The 19,712-nt window shown below is 40.5% G+C and overlaps 2 protein-coding genes across 3 annotated transcripts; both read left to right on the top strand.

Moving 5' to 3' along the window:
• Positions 1 to 1,717: 1,717 nt before the first annotated feature.
• On the top strand, positions 1,718 to 8,792 carry LOC106910900 (V-set domain-containing T-cell activation inhibitor 1-like). 2 transcript variants are annotated; one of them, XM_088013020.1, is made up of 6 exons: positions 1,718 to 1,892; positions 2,024 to 2,135; positions 4,701 to 5,018; positions 5,452 to 5,715; positions 6,507 to 6,797; positions 6,900 to 8,792. In XM_088013020.1, the coding sequence occupies exons 2-6, from the start codon at positions 2,066 to 2,068 to the stop codon at positions 6,995 to 6,997; spliced, it is 1,041 nt and encodes a 346-aa protein (XP_087869146.1). In that variant the 5' UTR covers positions 1,718 to 1,892; positions 2,024 to 2,065; the 3' UTR covers positions 6,998 to 8,792. The 2 variants fall into 2 exon arrangements, with proteins under 2 accessions (XP_087869146.1, XP_087869147.1); XM_088013021.1 differs by lacking the exons at positions 1,718 to 1,892; positions 2,024 to 2,135 and adding an exon at positions 2,143 to 3,161.
• Positions 8,793 to 13,403: 4,611 nt separating this feature from the next.
• Positions 13,404 to 18,044, top strand: LOC106933224 (uncharacterized; the record flags this gene model as incomplete). Its single annotated transcript, XM_015012339.2, has 5 exons — positions 13,404 to 13,680; positions 15,149 to 15,439; positions 16,902 to 16,996; positions 17,071 to 17,124; positions 17,299 to 18,044. Coding segments are annotated over 5 exons (735 nt in total), but the record flags the coding sequence as incomplete, so codon positions are not given.
• Between the last annotated feature and the right edge of the window lie 1,668 nt (positions 18,045 to 19,712).

Genomic DNA, 19,712 nt, shown 5'->3' with positions numbered 1-19,712 from the left:
TCAGATCAGGAGGGAGTTTACAGCTGTGAGCTCAGTGATGATGAGGAGACCATTATGACTCAGCTCTATCTGAGGAGGACTGGAGGTAACAGGATTCAGGATTTAAGCTTCATTAGATGGTAAAAATCTGATGTTCTGAACTACAAATGAGTCTCTGAGCTAAACTCCTGAACTTCTTTGGTTTCAGAGAATCTGGTGGTTTCTGAACTCATCAGATGGACGGTGGTTTGTGTTGTGATTGCAGCAGCAGCAGCTGGATTCATGATGAGCTACAAGAAGAAAATGGAGGAAAGTGAAGCTCTGCAGCTTTAAACCTTTCATTCATTCAGAGACTGGTTTGGTTTTAATTCTCCCATTTTACCGTCAACAGGATTCATGAGCTTTGATGTAGTTTCACTAAATGATCAGATCTTCATGTTCTTCAGGTGATTCTCAGATTTGGAGATATTTCAGTTATGTTTCATCTTCTGCCCAGCAGGGGGCGCAGCTAAAAATAGTCTTTATATAAACTTTCTCAGAACTTTATCAATGAAATGTTTATTTCTCTAGAAAATGAATTTTATTACATAAATAGCTGATTTATGAACTGTGATGTAGCTTTACAATATTTGTTCAAACTGGAGCCAGTGACCTAATTCCGATGTTTTTAACATAATGCGACGTGTATCCGGTCTTTTTACGACAGTCTGAACAACAGAGGCCGGATTCTTTTCAAATGCGACCCAGGCCACTTGCATGTCCGATACGTATCCGATTCAAATGCGACCTAACGTCCGCGGGCCTCTACTGCGCATGCGGGACACTTTCAGGTCGTTTCTCCGTTCACACATACAGGTCACATTTATTTGGAGGTATGAACGACCAAAGCAAGAAAAAAATCTGAATTGGGTCACTTCAGACTGCAGTGTGAACGCAGCCTTTGTGTTCTTTCTTATTTCTCTTATTTGTAGATATTTCTGTTTTCGAAATGTAAAGATTTTACTTTGGTTTCCATTTCTGTCCAGCAGATGGCGCAGCTAAGCATTTATATGAGCTCAGAAATGTTTTTCTGCCAAATGATTGGTGTCATTACATAAATATTTTGTTCTTCAATAAACAATAAATGGTCACTAAATCTTGCCTCAGATTCTTTGTTAGATTCAGGTCAGGGCTTTGACTAGACCATTCTAAGCCCAAGTCCAGTCCTTGAGAGTAAAAACCTGAAAGTTTTGGATGCAGCCCTGCAGCAACAGGTTAACGTTCCTCCATCAGCCGTCGATGTTTCAGCTCTGCAGAGCCGATCATCTGATAAAATGTTAATATTGATGTTTATCTTTCTGTCACTTTTACCATCTCAATAATAGATGGTGGTGCATCACAATATTTCTTTATTTGAATATTGATGGTCAAATAAACTATTTCCTGAGCCTTTTTTATGTTTTATCTTCTGAGGATCAATTGTTACACTTAAACATTAAACCTGCTTTAATTAAAACTCTCACGTCTTTGTTTGATAATTTTTTGTTTCTCTGACAGAAGTTTTAAATATTTTTATGAACTTGCTCTCAGAAAGTTGATCTGTTGTTATAATAGGCTCAGGAAACGCCCTCTGGAGCAGAGCGTCTGTTTACTTTGAGTCCCTCCTCTTCATGTCCCTTTGTCTCCTGGGCAGAACGGTTTTACTTTGACTTCATATGACTGATTGGTTTGGTTTCCACCTGCAGCGCTTCAACCTCAACCGTCTCTTAGCTACGCTGGTTAATGAAACTCGACGCCTTCCTGCTTTCCTTTCAGTTCATCTTCATGAGACAAAGAGCCGTCATGCTGCAGGACGAATTCATCTGGTTTTACTGATCATTTATAAATCCATCATATCAGCTGATGAGGACAGAGGTTATGATCCACCACCTCAAGTAAGTAAAGTTTATTGATATAATTTAACATTTAAATAAAAGTGACTCAAAGCTGTGGAGTGTTTCATATTTCATGTTTTTCCATGTTTCCTCGTCTCAGATTGTGAAACTAAACCCAGTTTCTCCTCCAGTTTCAGATTTTCTCTACAGACACACAGAGGACAAACATCAGGATGTCTGGATTTAACTCCTCTGTGTTTTTAACGTTTGTTTTTGTGCTTTGGACGGTTCAGGATAAACCAGGTGAGTTTGGAGGAGGAAGAAGCTTCTTCCTCTTTTTGAAATGTCAGAATGATTTGTATCTTTACGTTGTAAAACTTGGATCTACCCAGATCAGTGAATGTAGTTATATAGACATTAAATAATTTTTTTCCTGCAATATAAAAGTAGTTATGCACCTTCAGAGTTAATTAAATGTTTCTGTTGATCAGGAACTGAAAAGTGACTCAAAGCCTCCCAAAGAGGAGAAACACAAACGCTGTGATGCAGCAGCTGCTGCAGCTGCGTCACTGAATGAGATAAAAGAGCAGCTGCTTGTTGTTGGATCATAAAGAACATTTATTGGTCCAGTTCCCTCCTTTTGGTTTCTTCTTTCATTTTAGACCATAAATGAATCACCTTGTCCTTAAAACATTGAAAATCATTTAGTAGAGATGATCATAGAAGTTTTTTAGTTTTTAGAGCAAAGCATAGATCCTCACCTTGACCAGTGAAAGGGAAGTAGAGAAACCAGTTAACCAAACTGGTTCTGATGTGAAACCAGAGAACAAAACGTCACATAAAGTCTGGATTTTAACAATCTGCTGCATAAACACTGCTGGCTTTTAACTTCAACATCGCAGCTGTTTAAAATTTGAATGTTTTTTGCTTATGCAAATATTCCCCTCTCTGTCTGCACCAGTCTGCTAGAGGCTGTTTCAGTTTGTGATTCACTCAGCAGATTATTTTTAACTCTGCAGTTAAACTCTGCGAAGCCAGCAGACTCTGACAACTGGGTAAAATTCAAATGTTTGTTGTTAAAAATGATCCAGTTTATTTTAATCCTCATGGCTTCAGCTTCCAATAAATTCTCAGAAATCAATTTTCTGAAATTACAACAAAAACAAGTTTATATTACAGGAACATGAGCCTACAGGAAGCTTCACACCAGCCCTCAGTTCCTGCTCTGGGCTCCTTTTGTTTTTATCTATTACTGCATCAATGCAGCGTAGCATGGAGGAGACAGTCCAGGTTTAAATATCTGCCTTCAGGTCTTCATCTTTTTGTAAGGTAAGTTTATTTATATAGCACATTTTCAGCAACAAGGCAATACAAGGTGCTTTACATGAATTAAAAGGAAATACAAAGAAAATAAACAAAGAAAAGAGCAAAAGAAGAAAAAGTATTTAATGCTTATCTAGTATATAAACTAGGTTCAGGATTTGTAAATAAGTATAAAGTTTCCTCTGGTCTAATTCCTCTTCTGGGTTGGAGGAAGGTCCATTTTCCAGCCAGCTGTTGGTTCCATTAGCCGTGTGGGTCGGTTCTGAGTCCAGCTGCAAAATGAAGTCAGCATCTCCATAAAGCTGCAGCAGAAGGAAGCATGAATTTCTCTAGAATATTCTGGAGAAAAGATTCCTTTAACTGTGAAGTAACAACAGAGCAGAAGCTTCACTCAGTCTGCAAAACTCAAAAACAGACAAAAAAAATTCCCTGCAGACAGTTCTGAAATTTTTTAGATGAAAGATTACTGTGAAGATAATTCAAAATAATTATTTTGTGTGTTTTGTTACCGTCCACATGGGAAATTCAACCCAGCTGACGATCATCAGACCAACTGGTCTGGTCTGCTTCAGATAAATGAAGAGATCTGGACAATAAGATGAAAGAACTTCAAACCTGTTTCAGCTTTTTCTTAAAATAAAGTAGCAAATCAGATTATTTCTAGATGTTTTTACACAAAGTTTAATGAAAATCATTGTGTTCATTATTTGTAGAAATTCTTGGTTTCATTTTTGTTCATTTTTTATGTTTAGTTTTAGTTTGCTTTTCCACTTATCAGCATGTGTGTTTAATCGATTTAAGGTTTATTTTTTGCATCTTAGGTTAATTACAAATCCATCAGATGCTTTCTGTCAAACAACAAAACCCAGAATGATCAGCCTGCAGTGAAAACTACTCGCTAAAACCAAAAGGTTTATTTCAAAACATGACAGCAACATGTTGCTAACACCTGGAAACCATATAAAATATGGAGACAAGCTAAGCGATGCTGCATCTGTGTAATAAAAACACTAGTAAAGCATCTAAAATCTGCTTTTCTGTCCGCCTTGTCTATAAACACACACATTAATAAAAATAACAACATATAGATCAACAGGATGTGTAAATATCTCTACTGTGGTTTGACATCAGGTACCAAGACCATATTTAGAGACTTCCTGTCTGAAATGGTAAAACTTTGTTCATATAATCTATTATTAAGATAAAAAGTTTCTGCAAAATACTATAATAACTGGAGCTCAGCAATAATTATGTTTAATGCAGTAAATATATTTCCCCTTCATTTTACTATGTTAATAGTAATAATTTTATTTATAAAGTGGTTTCAAATAAAGTGCTTAAAAATTACAAGGAGACATAAAAACTAAAATGAAACAATAGAGCGAAAAGCAATAAGACAAAAGGTATAAAAATAAATACATATGACAAATGTCAGGTGTTCAAGCTTTTTATTAAAAATCCAACGTAATAAAAGTACAAAATTGTAAAACAGTTGATTATTCTGTGGGATAATCTGAGATATTATTTTTTTTAATATTCCTGCAGAAACTGAGATCTTCTGCATTTTCATGCAGCGCTGCATTTTACCGTGCAGCTTCCAAGGCGGCTCTGATGCTTTCATCCACTGGTTTCAGCTGAAAGCAGAACAACTTCTTGTCCACTCGTACTATGATGGGAAGGACCAACTGGGTCTCCAGAACCAGAACTTTAAGAGCAGAACATCCCTGTTCCAGGATCAGCTGTCCAGAGGAAACGCCTCCCTGCTGCTGACTGCAGTGAAGGTGGAGGATCAGAGCAGATATCGCTGTTACTGCAGCACCGTCAGAGGAAACAAGGACACATTTCTTCAGCTGAATGTGGACGGTGAGAACAACCGATACGTTTCCTGTGTGGCTCAGTCTGCAGCCACATACTCTGACCTTTGCACTGTAAAACATTTGAGCTGCATTTAGTTGTGTCTACTATCTTCTTTAAGTCAAATAAATTCAGTGAGTTTTAGATTTTGAACCTAAATGTGAGTTTCAGTTTTCAGTTAAATCATCTTCAGATGTTTTACAGTGCATGTTCTTCTTCCTGTAACTTCCTGTTGTTTTTGTTTGTAGCTCCTCCTTTCATCACATTCCCTCTTATTTGGATACCTTTTCTTTAAGGCAAGCTGTTGTATAATAAATTCAGCATTTGTATTTACCACCTTTCCTTCTGCATGTCTGCATTTGAAGCACAAAGTGTCAAAGTGTGGCTCTGTTTTCCAGAAACATTATGTAAATAAATGTTAATTACAATGTTTCTCCTGCAGCTCCAGTCTCTGACATCAGGATCCATCAGGATGGAAACAGGATCACCTGCAGCTCAGAGGGGATCTACCCTCAACCTGAACTCACCTGGTCCACTGAGCCTCCATCCAACACGGCTCTGCAGAACAGAACCACAGTCCATCAGACTGAGGAGAAGCTTTATGACATCAGCAGCTCTCTGACGGGTCCAGATGGTCCAGATCTGACCTACAGCTGCAGCATCAGAACCAGGAGGAACCAGAGGAGAGCAACACTGAGACAGAAAAGTAAGTCACTCATTCAAAGCACAACAAAATGTAAATCATTTTAAACTAGTGAAGGTAAATAACTGAAGTAATCCAGTCGATATGTTTTCACAAGAAAGAAAAACAGAAAACTTCACCCAAAGGTTCTGCAGTGCAGTGAGTCTGCAGAAGAAGTGAGAACGAAAAAAATTCATTTTAATTTACAAATGAAAATATCACTCATAACTCCAGTTTGTTCTGGTTCATGGAAAGTCAAAGCTGAGTTTAGTAGGAAAATAAAAATGCTGAACCACAGAATCTGATACACACCTTTCCTCTAACGCTGTGCTTGTTTTGTTTTGTCCAGCCAGTGGGGGAGTGAACTTACTGGGTCAGCACTCTTACCGGTTCACCTTGAAATGTTTTCCAGTAGTGTAGATTTAATCTTAATAATCCCAGACAGATTGTAGATGTCCTTCACAGACTGACAAACAGGAAGCAGCTGCTGCTTCTTTCAACTCAGTGCTGGTGTTTTCCATCCTGCCGCCTGATCCAGACTAAGGAACAGTTAAAGCCCTGCTAACGCTGACGAGGAAGTGATTTAAATCCTGTTGAAGGAGAAAAGGTGCATCAGCCTCACAGCTGTGCAGTTTATCTTAATTAATGTTTAATAAATATAGAACTTTGGGACAACTGTAAAGGGCATAATAAACCACAAAAACATCAAATAACTGAATCTGCAAGAGCAGAATTGGAAAGTTTTATTTATCAAAGTAAATTTTATTGGTTTTGATCAACGAGGTGTGACTGAACCCTCCTGTGATGTGACCCAGGTGTGATCGTCTCCAGCAGACAGACGTCTCTCTCCTGCTCCGACTCAAAGGTTTCTGGATCAGAGCTTCTCTGGTGGTTTAACCACAATCAGGTCATCCTGAGCCGGAGCAACCAGAGCAGAGCCACGGTGACGGAGGAGTGGAAACGTCACGTGAAGAACATCTCAGAGTCCGGCGATCTCAGTCTGCAGGATTTATCTGAGCAGCAGGACGGGATTTACACCTGTGAGCTCAGCGACGAGGAAGAAACCTTCAGAACCAGCATCTTCCTGAAGGTGGAGGAGGAGCCAGGTGAGGCACATGTTAGAAATGTTTTACTTCCATCAATTAAAATCAGGACATACTGTGGTGTTTTTCATCCAGTAACGTCTCAGTTCATCTGTTTTTACTCAGGAGGAATAAAACGCCATCCAGTTGGTCTCATCTTTGTTGCAGCAGCAGGAATAGTTTGTGTTGTTCTGATCCTCCGTTCCAGGAAGAAAAAAGGATAAAAACACTTTTCCTATGGATTCAAAGGTCACTTTTTTAACCAGCTGCCTATGATAATTATGAAGCAGATATTTCTCTGCCTTACAGGATTACAGCTATGAGGAGGCTACATGTTAGCAGGTAAATTAGCATTGAATCTTCCTATTTCAGCCTCACAACCTGCATTTTTTATCAGTTATTTTAGGAAAAACTCTATGAAAAAACATACAAATAGGCAAAATTTCCATAAATAATTTGGAATCTGCTCAGCTGATGCTCTACAAGTGAATAAATAAGTTTATGCTTCACTGGCCTCGGCATGCAGGATGCTTGATCCTGAAGGGGAAACTGACGACTCGCTCCACTGTTTAATTCAGCTGATGGTTATAGTGATTATATAGTAAATGATAATTTCATCATCATAATTTGAGTAAAGCTAAGTGGTGTCACTCGTAGAGCTTCATCCAGGTAACACACCTGGTCCAACACAGCAGCACACTGAGCTGCACTTCCTCCATCCTGGTTTTCACATTCAGAATGGGAGCAAATCAAAAGTAACTCACATATTTCAGACATGATGAAACTCCTGCAGCATCTCCTTCATCTGCTCACATTTAGATCCATGAAGCTCTCAGCTTTCAACAGATAGGAAACATGATGAACTGCTAATGGGTCGCTGCATTCCTCCTTCAGGCTAAATCAGTCAAATTGTGTCACTCTTTAATTTTTTTTATCAATATTTATCAATATCAGACTTGTTTTAATGGCTGCCTTGTCAATTTTGTCCATCTGCGAGTATTTTTTATTTTTTAGCTGCAGATTAGCCTTAGCATGCTGCGTTAAACAGATCAGTTTTAAAGTGATGCTTGAAGACGCATTTGTTCAGTTTGGCTTTTAATTAATTTTTTACTGTTTTAGCTGATTTATTTATTTTATCATCTGTATGTTTTTATTTCTGTAAAGCTCTGATCTTTTAAAAGGTGCTGTATAAATAAAGTTTGCTTACTGTAAAGGAAACCAATCTATTCAAATAACAAGCATTTGACTGAAATGACGTCTGTAATAAATACTTGTGTACCGTATTTTCCGCACTATAAGGCGCACCTAAAAACTTTGAATTTCCTCAAAAGCCGACAGTGCGCCTTATAATCCGGTGCGCCTTATATATGGACCGATAGTGAGCCACAACAGGTCTAGCAACTACGGGACTTCATTTTCGCCGATAGAAGAAGAACCGTGCGGTGCATGCTGGGATAGTTGTCAGAATGCTGGTTTGTTAATAAAGTTTGACTGACCTATCTACCTACTGACCGTCTATAATCAGGTCGTCTGCAGGTCATTTAGCACCACGTTCTCCACCAACATGCTGTGAAGGGAGAAGGGTGACCATCGTCCGGCCACGCCCCCGCCCAATCGCAGGAGGCTCTCCTAACCGACCACAGTCGGACTGTTTTGTTGACATTCCCTGTAGTGCAGCTCCACCTAGTGGATGCATAACGTAACTCCAGCCTCTACTGTAGCGTCTATTCTATGCGCCTTATAATGCGGTGCACCTTATATATGAAAAAAGTTTTAAAATAGGCCTTTCATTGAAGGTGCGCCTTATAATCCAATGCGTCTTATAGTGCGGAAAATATGGTAGATTTTCTGTGTCTTGCATTAATATAACTGCAGTTTTTAGTAAACTGCACTGATTACAATAAGCTTTACCTCAAGACTGTGGAGCATTTATATATGATTCAATTAATATTATGTGTTATTATCTTGTTTAATTATTTCACTGTGGACTTTCTAATGTGTTTGGAATAAAGACATGATGATGATAAAATAATACAATTCAACTATATTTAATTTGTTTTTCCCAATTTTTTAATTAACATTTTACTGTCTGCATATTTACTGAACCACAAAATATTTCCATAAACTTCAACATTTTATAACTATTCTGAATAAACAGCAACAGAATATGAATTCATTTCATTTATATAAATATTTCAGATGATTTTTAAAAAGAAGCATTTCCTTGTTCTACATACACACACACACACACATATATATATATATATATATATATATATATATATATATATATATATATATGGATAAATACATGAGCACGGCACAGAAGGGCATTGGCATAAATAGTAGAGGAGCCAAACACCAACTCCTTGTAGACCACACAGTCGCCCGAGACTGCAAAACCCGACACACCAACCTGTGCACCGCTTGGATTGATTACAAGAAAGCCTATGACTCAATGCCACACACCTGGATCACTGAATGCTTAGAGATGTACAACATCAATAGGACTCTAAGAGCCTTCATTGCAAACTCGATGGGGCTGTGGAAAACCACCCTTGAAGCCAACTGCAAACCGCTTGCACAAGTGTCCATCAAATGTGGCATATACCAAGGAGATGCTCTGTCCCCACTGCTGTTCTGCATAGGCCTGAACCCCCTCAGCCAAATCATCAACAAAACTGGCTACGGATACCGACTTAAGAATGGGGCCACAATCAGTCACCTCCTCTACATGGATGACATCAAGCTGTACGCCAAGAGCGAGCGAGACATCGACTCACTGATCCACACCACCAGGATCTACAGCACTGACATTGGGATGTCATTCGGACTAGAGAAATGTGGCCGGATGGTTACAAAGAGAGGGAAGGTCGTCCACACAGAAGGGGTATCACTCCCAGAGGGAACAATAGCAGACATAGAGCACAGCTACAAGTACCTGGGAATACAGCAAGCAAATGGCAACATCGATGAGGTCACACGGAAAGGAGCCACAGCCAAATACCTCCAACGAATAAGGCAAGTCCTGAGAAGCCAGCTCAATGGCAAGAACAAGATCCGTGCAATAAACAGCTATGCCTTACCAGTAATCAGATACCCTGCCGGAATAATTAGCTGGCCAATGGAAGAGATGAAGGCCACGGATGTTAAGACTCGGAAGCTACTAACATGCATGGAGGGTTCCACCCCAAATCCAGCACCCTGAGACTGTACACAAGCCGTAAGGAAGGAGGCAGAGGACTAGTGAGTGTGAGAGCCACTGTCCAGGATGAAACATCCAAGATCCATAAATACATCAAGGACAAAGCCTCAACGGACGATGTGCTCAGCGAATGTCTCAGACAATGGGGAACAGAGGACAAGGTGCTGGAGGAACCATCATGGGAGGACAAGCCCCTACATGGGATGTACCACCGACAAATAACTGAAGTGGCTGATATCAGGAAATCCTACCAATGGCTGGAGAAAGCTGGACTCAAGGACAGCACAGAGGCCCTCATCCTGGCCGCCCAGGAACAGGCCCTAAACACCAGAGCAATAGAGGCTCAGATCTACCACACCAGACAAGACCCAAGGTGTAGGTTGTGCAAGGAGGCCTCTGAGACAGTCCAGCACATAACAGCAGGGTGCAAGATGCTGGCAGGGAAAGCGTACATGGAACGACATAACCAAGTGGCGGGCATAGTGTACAGGAACATCTGTGCAGAATATGGACTGGAAGCCCCAAGGTCAAAATGGGGGACACCCCCAAAGGTGGTGGAGAATGACCGAGCTAAGATCCTGTGGGACTTCCAGATCCAAACAGACAAGATGGTAATGGCGAACCAACCGGACATTGTGGTGGTGGATAAAGAACAGAGGAAAGCCGTTGTGGTGGATGTAGCAATACCAAGTGACCACAACATCAGGAAAAAGGAGCATGAGAAACTGGAGAAATACCAGGGCCTCAGAGAGGAACTGGAGAAGGCCTGGAAGGTGAAGACCACAGTGGTGCCTGTGGTCATCGGGGCCCTCGGGGCAGTCACCCCCAAACTGGAGCAGTGGCTCAAACAGATCCCAGGAACAACATCAGACATCTCAGTCCAGAAATGTGCAGTTCTAGGCACAGCCAAGATACTGCGCAGAACCCTCAAGCTCCCAGGCCTCTGGTAGAGGACCCGAGCTCAGAGGATGAAAGAGACCACCCACGGAGGGTGAGAAGGGAATTTTTTTTTTTTTTTTTTATATATATACATATAATATTTTTTTACTGATAATCAAACATTTTAAAGTTAAGGTTATGTTCTTGTTTTTTTTTTTTTGTTGTTTTTTTTTGTTCTAACCTGTTCCAATAAAAGATTTTGTAACAACAACTTTAGCTTTTTTATATTTTTTTTAAACATTGTTAATTTTCTGCAGTGATAAGAAAACATCAGATAATTGATGAAACTTTACTGTTCTCTATGTTTCTACAGAGTTTAGTAGATCAGATAATTTCTGTTCTTCTGAATAGTTGACAAATAATACGAACCTTTATTAAAGATATTGATAACCTTCAAGAATTACAAAGATACTGGATCTGCTGCCATAACATGTGAGTTTCACTTTCTGAAACGAGAGACAAAAAATCACTTTGACCATAATATTTGTTTTGTCTGTATCTGTTATTGATTTCTGAACAAGAAAATTGACGGAGGCTGCTGCCCTCTAGTGGACAGATTGGACTATCCAATCCATGAGCTTATTGAGTTTTCTTTAATATGGAAAATGATTAAAAACCTAAAACTGAATTTGTTTGGGATTTTAATAATCGTATCGTTCATGTTGGATGTAATAAATGGGATTTTTTTTTCCCCTCACTGCTGCGTCATTTCCACATCATTCAAAACAAAGATCTGTTAGTCAGTCCCGCTCCGTTATGACCGCTTCCTCTTCTCTTCCGGTCGTGGTTCGGTCCATGAAGATTCTGGTGAGCAGATGAACCGGGAATAAAACCGAAACCAGGATGGTGGATTAACGGGAATCGGATATGAGAGTCTTCAGGACTTTTCTGCTGATTTTCCTGAGATCTGTGGCTGCAGATGGAAAAGGTGGGTAACATCCGGTGGAGCTGCTCGGATCCCAGAACAGAAACAAGATAAAACATTTAAGGGATCCAAACTATCAGCTGGTCACCCTGAAATAAAACACAACAGAGAGTTTTAGGCGTCATTTGGGTGCGTCTTTTTGCTTTTTTTAGTTGTTGTTTTACGTGTTTGTTTTGTTGTGTTTTTGTTTATTTTTATTGTTACTAGGGGTAAATACAGAGAAACGCCCCGAGTTCTCCTCCTGGATTTCATCCTTTAGTCAAACTGTTTTTCACTGATTCACCAAACAGGAACCACTGATCTGATCTGCAGGGTGGAAACATCCTAAAACACTGGATGATAATAATAACAAGAAGAAAGAAGAAGAGATATTTTGTCACACATTTGTAGATTTTTATAGATATAATAGAAATGTACCAAAGGGGATGGAAATAAAGATCCTGAATTATCTGACTTCCACTGAACTCATCACCAGATGAGCTGCATGTTTCTGTTACTGATTTGGTTTCTTGGGAACCATCATGTTTGGTGCTATAAAGTAAATCCTGTTGCCTAGGGTAACCATAGCAACCCTGATGACAGCAGCTCATGCAGGTGTTTGAATAAAGGAAAACAAACATCTTCTACCTTCACTGAATATTATTTAGTCCTTGCTTTGATAAACTCTGGGGGATTTTAACTTAATTGTATTAATTAATATCATCTCATCTGCCTCTTTCATTATTTTAATAAAAATAGAGGAAAGCAAGATGTATCCAGGGCCGGTTCCTGGAAGAATGGGGCCCAGGGCAGGTCCCTCCTTAAACTTCAGTCTGCCAAAAAAATACAGTGCTACTTATTAGAAAAATTAAGAATTAAAATTTTCTGTAGAACATTTTTCCTGATTGGTCCAGTTCATAATTTGCTCTCGTCTCACTCTAATGGGGTTCAGTCCAAAATAAAATGTTAAAATGTCTCTTTGTGTGTCTAAAAAACAGATTTAAGATTTCAGTCTAAATGGCACCAAACATCAATATGTCTGACTAAATATCACCCAAACTCCTCAAAATCAAACACACACTAACTCGTTATCTAGTGGTGAAACAGCAACAGAAAACTCTCTTAGTGATTTATTTTGCGTCCTGGTGCCCCCAGGCCATGCCGCCCTGGGCAGAAGGCCAACAGGACTAACACCGACGTGTTTCTGCTTGCCAGAGGTTTCCTGCGTTTTCCCGCAGCGATGCGTCTTACCCTGCAGCTTCCAGAGCCACGGCGATGATGTCATCCACTGGTTTCACCACAACGGGTCAGAACTCAGACTTCACTCTTATTATGACAACCAGGACCAGCTGGGTCACCAGGACCAGAACTTCAGAGGCAGAACATCTCTGTTCCTGGATCAGATCTCCAGAGGAAACGCCTCCCTGCTGCTGACAGGGGTCAAAGTTCAGGATGAAGGAACCTACAGGTGCTACACCAGCACCATCCATGAGAACAGGGAAACCTTCATGAACCTGACAGTAAACGGTACGAACAGAGAAACCAAGGCTCTCCGCTTGTTTTTAGAGCTTTTTAGATTATTTTTCTGTTTGCAGCTCCAGTCTCTGACATCAGGATCCATCAGGATGGAAACAGGATCACCTGCAGCTCAGAGGGGATCTACCCTCAACCTGAACTCACCTGGTCCACTGAGCCTCCATCCAACACGGCTCTGCAGAACAGAACCACAGTCCATCAGACTGAGGAGAAGCTTTATGACATCAGCAGCTCTCTGACGGGTCCAGATGGTCCAGATCTGACCTACAGCTGCAGCATCAGAACCAGGAGGAACCAGAGGAGAGCAACGTTCAGGGAACTATGTGAGTAAAATTCACTCTGCAAAAACACAAAATATTACCAAATATTTATGAAATATCTAAAAAAAACTAACATGCAAGTAACTTTTCAGTGATATTTATAGGTACCTGATTTAAGACAACAATTCCTTAATGTTGTTAAAAACAAGAACTAGATCTACTGGAAAATTATTTTAGTTTTTCCAATATTATCAATCAAGTTTATTTGTATGACATGTCAGCAGCAAAATGGTTCAAGGTGCTTTATACCATAAAAACACAAAGTTACAAAGTTTTACAGTCAACAAGTGAATAAACATTAGATGAGTTCCTCACATTGAATATGTTGCTTAATGTTTCATTCATTATTAGTCTGAAGCAGCTCTAACAAGGAGCTCAGTGTTTCAGCTCTTTTGCAGTTTTCTGGAAGTTTGTTCCAGATTTGTGTTGCATAGAAGCTGAATGCTAAGTGAAATAATTTGCCAATCAATCAATCAAGTTTATTTTTGTAGCACATTTGAACAAAGAAGTTCAAAGTGTTTGAATCAATAAAGTCATAAAAACATCAGTCACTGATTGAGAAACTTTAGTTGAGCAGAACTAGACCTTGTTCATCACAATGAAATAATTATCGACTTTAAATAAGCTCTGATATCTTGTTGAATTATTAATTGTAATTTAGTTTTGTCTTATTTAAGGTTTGCTCAAATATTTACAGTAGAGACTAAAATAAAATTCTTGGTCAGATTTTGTGTTTTTCTTTCTGTTTCCTCTGATTTCCAGCTTCTCTTCAGCGAAACTAAAACCGTTTATCTTTAAAGCAGAGACAGAGATTGGAGAGCTTCACTTTCCCACAATGCATCACTAATAAAAACATCAATGTGAGCCTGAAACGTCAGTTTGCTGAGCCAGTCTGGTTGAGTTCTGCTCTGTGTCGGATCCGATCTGCTGGGTTTTTCTGGCTGCAGCAGCAAAGAATGAACATTTTGTTTTTCCTGCTTCTGCCTCTGCAAAGCGACTCCAGGGAAACGGTGATGGGATTTTCTGGATGAGCAGAAAGCGAAGGATTCACTGCTGACTTCCTCTGCCTGGAAACGCTGAGCTGGCAGCAATGATGGGCTTGGTTGGCAGGGAGACTGCATGATTCTACGTTTTCTGGACTTTAGATTCATCAGGACGTCATTCTGTACTAATAATCAATTTAAGCTGTAACGAGAGAAATGAGAATTTCACCCAAAGAAGAAGAAGAAGGTTGGAAAAACATTCCTCTGCCTTCTGATTCTGCAGCAGGACTTGAAATTAGATTTCCATGCAGTTTCTCTCCGATCCGACTGGATTTGATTTGTTTTAGTAAGAAGTCTGAGCAGAAACATGTAAACCTGGTAGAGGTGGTTCTATGAAATATTCACTCAATGAGGCTGAACATAAATGCACGCCACACTTTTCAGATATTTCCTGTGCCTTTCAGTGTGTTTTTCCTGTCCGACTCCAGCTGCCAGTGTTTGGGGCGGCGTTTCAACGATCCCCTGCTCGGCTCCAAACTCCTCCCTCCAGAACTTCTCTGTCAGCTGGAGGTTCAACCACAGCCAGGTCATCGCCACCCAGGCAGCCGGCTCCGCCTTCACGGCTTCAGACGGGTGGAGGAAACGGGTGGAGGGCGTCTCGGCGTCCGGCAGCCTCGCGCTGCGCGGCCTGTCCTCCAATCAGGACGGAGTTTACAGCTGTGAGCTCAGCGATGAAGAGCAGACGCTCATCACCAACATCCTGCTGAAAACACAGGAAGGTCAGATCAAAACCAGAAACTTATTCAGGTTCAAGATGAAAGAGGAGAAAATCATGAATCAGCTTCATTTTTATGTTTTTATTTCATCTGATGAGAAATAAAACTCCTAAACCAGGAAGTCCAAACCTTCTGCACTGTGGACAAAATCAATAATTAAAATGCTACATAATTTTATTATAAATCAATCATTTTTGTGATTTAGTCATGGAATATGTCCATGAACTAAAATAGAAAAGAATAATTTATGTCAGGTTTTGAAAACTGATTTTTCCTTTACTAAAAAAACTCCTCCCAAGGGCCACACATGGCCCCTGGACCGCAGTTTGGAAACCCCTGTCCTAAACTGTGAAGGAAATAAAACAGTTGAACATTTTCTATCATTTTTATCTAATTTGCTGTCTGGATGCTTGTGCCTGCAGTCTCTGACACTCTGATGTCTAAAACAGGTCAGACGCTTTGTGTCTCAGGCAGATTTACCTGAACAGGTGAAGGTGAGTAAAAAGGTTTCTGCTGGTGCAAACAGCCACCTCTGGGCTCTACTACGGTGGAGGAAAGTTCTCTGGAAGGACGAATCACGCCTCTGGGTCTGGTGATCTGACAGAGCAGTCTGGGCTGGATGGGTGTCAAAGTGGAAAGTTTGGTGGAGGGAAGATCTTGCTGTGGGGCTGTTCTGTAGGAGTTGTTCCACATTTTGGATAAATTCACTGCGAACTGAGCTGCGGCGCCATGGAGACGGCTCCTTCCTGTCCCAGATTTAGGCTGTGTTCATGGAGGATGCGACCTTTTCACCGCTTCTATATGCGGAGCTGAATCTGATCGTCTCAAACCGTCTGCAGTCTGAACCATCATATCACATTTTGTCAGACTTTTACATCAGTAATGTGAAACACGGGTCATAAATCAGGATGTAAACAATATCTGAAAATTATAATTATGAAATTCTGAAGCAGTCTGAGTCAGTGAAGGCATCACCACTGCTCTTCTTTCTGACTCCACATCCAGTCAGTCTCTACAGGAGCTGCAGCTGAAGGCCGATGCTGTTAACCTTCCTCTGATCAGCTTCCTTCTTGATCTGTTGTCAAACTTTAAAAACAATCCATAAACGTCTCCTTACATGAACAGAGCGCTGCTCTGTGGCGTCAGCGTTCTTCTGTGGATCCTTTGGGTCGTAAACCGTTGCTGATTTAATTGGTAGCTTCAACAATCATGGAGAAAAAAATCAGATTTCAGCAACAAATCAGAATCAGTTTATTTGGAGAGGCAGAAGTTGCCTGATCTGGCCGCTGGCCTCGCTCGGCCTTCTCGTCCAACATCAGTGTCTGACCTCAAGAATGCTTCAATATTCCTATGAACATCCTCCTAATCCCGGTTTTCCCAGAGGAGTTGGAGGTTCTGCAGGTGTTTTCTCTCCTCGCCGTGTTTTAAAGATGCTGCCAGTTTGTTTTGACTGTTTGTGTTTCAGGAGGTCACAGCGGGGTCACAGTAATCGTCTCCTGTCTGCTGACAATCATCCTGTTAGCTGCGCTGCTCATAGCCTCCCTGATGGTCTATAAAAAGGTGAGAAACATTCACATTTCAGCTGCTGGTTGGAGTCGCTGCTTCCTGTTCTGACCCACATGTGTCTGATCCAGAACCTCCAGAACCTCCAGATGGAGATGCTGCAAAATGCCAGCAGACGATGTGAGGTCAGAGTTCAACCTTCTGGTCTGTTCTAGTCACAGTTTCACAATCTGAAACTTACAGCAAATTTGTGGAAAATTCTAAATCCTTAAATAATATTTGATCACAGGAATGAAATCAGCAGCATCAGGAGGTTTCTGCTGGACTAACATCTGTAACATCCTGTTTTACTCTGAAAGGTTCACACAGCAGTTTAAAAGCGAAGCGTCACCACAGAAGAAGAAGCTTCTCTGCAGAACGGCTTCATCAAACTGAACTAAACCGCTTCAGTTAAAACACCAACAAAAGAGCTGTTCAACTTTTCAACATCAGAGTATATCCAAGTTTTTTTTCTAGTAAAAATATGAATTTAGTTTTAAAACTTCTGAGTTTTTATTTTATTTATCTGCAGTGACTTTAGAGCTGATCTCCAACTTTCCTAAAGGTTTTCTTTGCACTAATTCAATGTTACCATGAAACTAAAACTTTCTGTTGTTAAACTATGATGTCACCATATTAACGATAACGTTTGTATTTGTGCGGCTTTAATCTGTTTCTAGATGCAAACAGAAATATGTTCAATGTTCTTCATGAGTTTTTGAAGTTTTATAAAATATATTTTTACTCATTTTTTTGCTGACGTTTCCTGAGAATAGCAGCATTTGCTCAAATGTTGCCAAACCAGAAATTGTCTGTCGGTTTTAAAGACATTAGAATAAACCAAACTGCTGCTGAGTTCATGTGGCTTTTTACTGACTCAGCAGGATCAGTGAATTATTTCTACCCAGCTCTCTGCTCTTTGGAAAACTAAAAATGTCATTAATATTGAATTATGTATGGATTGTATGGCTGTTTTATGCATTTCTCATTCAGTTGTATATTTATGATGTTTTGCCTATAGATGGAAATGTTCAATAATATTCATTAAAATGGGACAATAGAAGGTTTTTGGTCTTTTGTTGTAGTACTCGATGTTTTCTGTGGTTTCTTTATATAATCATTAAAGTCCAAACATCTGGATAATACAGGATATTGTTTTCATATGTGGAATTAAATACAGCCAGAAAAGTCCGGAATAATTAATCCGACATGACATGACGTCCACGGCAGATGGCGCTGTTTCCTCGTGATTTATGGTGTTTTTTATTGCAGTACATAAGAAGCTGAACTCATACATACGCAGGATGAGTTGGCGAAGCAGGAGCGGCGGTGCCGCCATATTGTGAGTGGCAGTATGATGGAAACGCGTTTAAAAAGCGGTGGGAGCCTCATGGAGGCGGGTTTAGGTCCAGCTGTTTCTGTTCCCTCACTGTGAGACTTTAGCAGCTCTTCTGTTTCACTATAAAACACAAAAAAAAAGTTGTTTGATTTTTTCATCAGTTAATTATAAATGTAATTTTTATTTAAAAGAAACTGCCACTCACAATATGGCGGTCGCGCTGACGTAACGGGCAGAGGGGCGTCTACTGTGATGTCTGGTTCGGGTGGAGCAGAACAACTCAGCCAGCAAAATGTTTCACGGGGAATCATTCGCCTCGGCCATGGATGAAGTCTGTGAGTATCACCGTCTGTTTCTAATTATTTCTCCCCAAATGACGCCCTGACCGGAGGAGGCTACTGAGGCTGCGCAGAGCAGCGCCTGTCCAAAGTGCTGAATAAAGACCTGATGGGAGCTGGAGACAGGGGACACTTTGTCTCACTTTGTGTTTCCTCCAGATGTCTTCATGCTCCTGCTCATCCTGGCTGTGGTGTTTGTTGTTCTTTTAATTATTGGGCTGATAGTTCTGCTGTACTGCACGTATTTAAAGGTTAGTCAAAAACATTACTTTTTATTATTGTTGTTTTTTTTTTTTGTTTGTTTGTTGTTGTTTTTTTTACATTATAATCATGACTCTGATGTGTTTTGGACACAGAGTAGAGGACCACAGCCCGGTCAGCCTTTCTGGTAAGAATAACAGATCAAATCAACGTAAAGTTTTCTCTCTTGTTGAGTCACGCTCGTTTGTGACCTTCTTTAAATTCCCCTTCAGTTGTTGCTGCAGGAAAACCCAGCAGGAGGCCATCTCTGAGCTTCCACCAACATATGTCCTGTTCCCGCTGAACCCCGCCGGCGGCGTCCCGGAGGACAGCCTATCCTGTCCTGGCACCCAGTGGGTGATGTATCCCGGACGAGCCCCCAGGGACCAGATGTTAGGACCAGATGCCAGGATGTTGGAGGTTTCAGCATGCGGACCAGCTCCATATTTTACTGCCACCATCTGAGGCGTCTCAAACTGAGGAATTTAAAAACTGCAATCTGACTTTCTATGTTGCTTCTGGAATGATGGCTTCTTCATCGCTGAGTGTTGATTGTGGCCAAACAAATCCTCTGTATGCTGCCAAAGAGACACTTGCTGCTGTAGTCAATCAAAATGTTTGCCTGAACACGCCTTGCCTGAGTGCCTCTGGGCAAGGCAGCTAACCCTACGTTGCCTTTCTATCTGGGTTTTTCTACGTTAAAGTCAAAAACAAAAAGAAAGTAAAATAAATCAATAAAAGCTCTAAATTAATGTAACATTCACATCCAGGATCAGTGAAAGGAAACTTCACAGCAAACCTGTTCCAAACATTTCTA

The sequence above is a fragment of the Poecilia mexicana genome, unplaced genomic scaffold (assembly GCF_051168715.1).
Source record: "Poecilia mexicana isolate PSO_F unplaced genomic scaffold, ASM5116871v1 scaffold_15, whole genome shotgun sequence".
NCBI classification, from domain to species: domain Eukaryota; kingdom Metazoa; phylum Chordata; class Actinopteri; order Cyprinodontiformes; family Poeciliidae; genus Poecilia; species Poecilia mexicana.
This window is presented reverse-complemented; position numbering and strand designations above follow the sequence as displayed.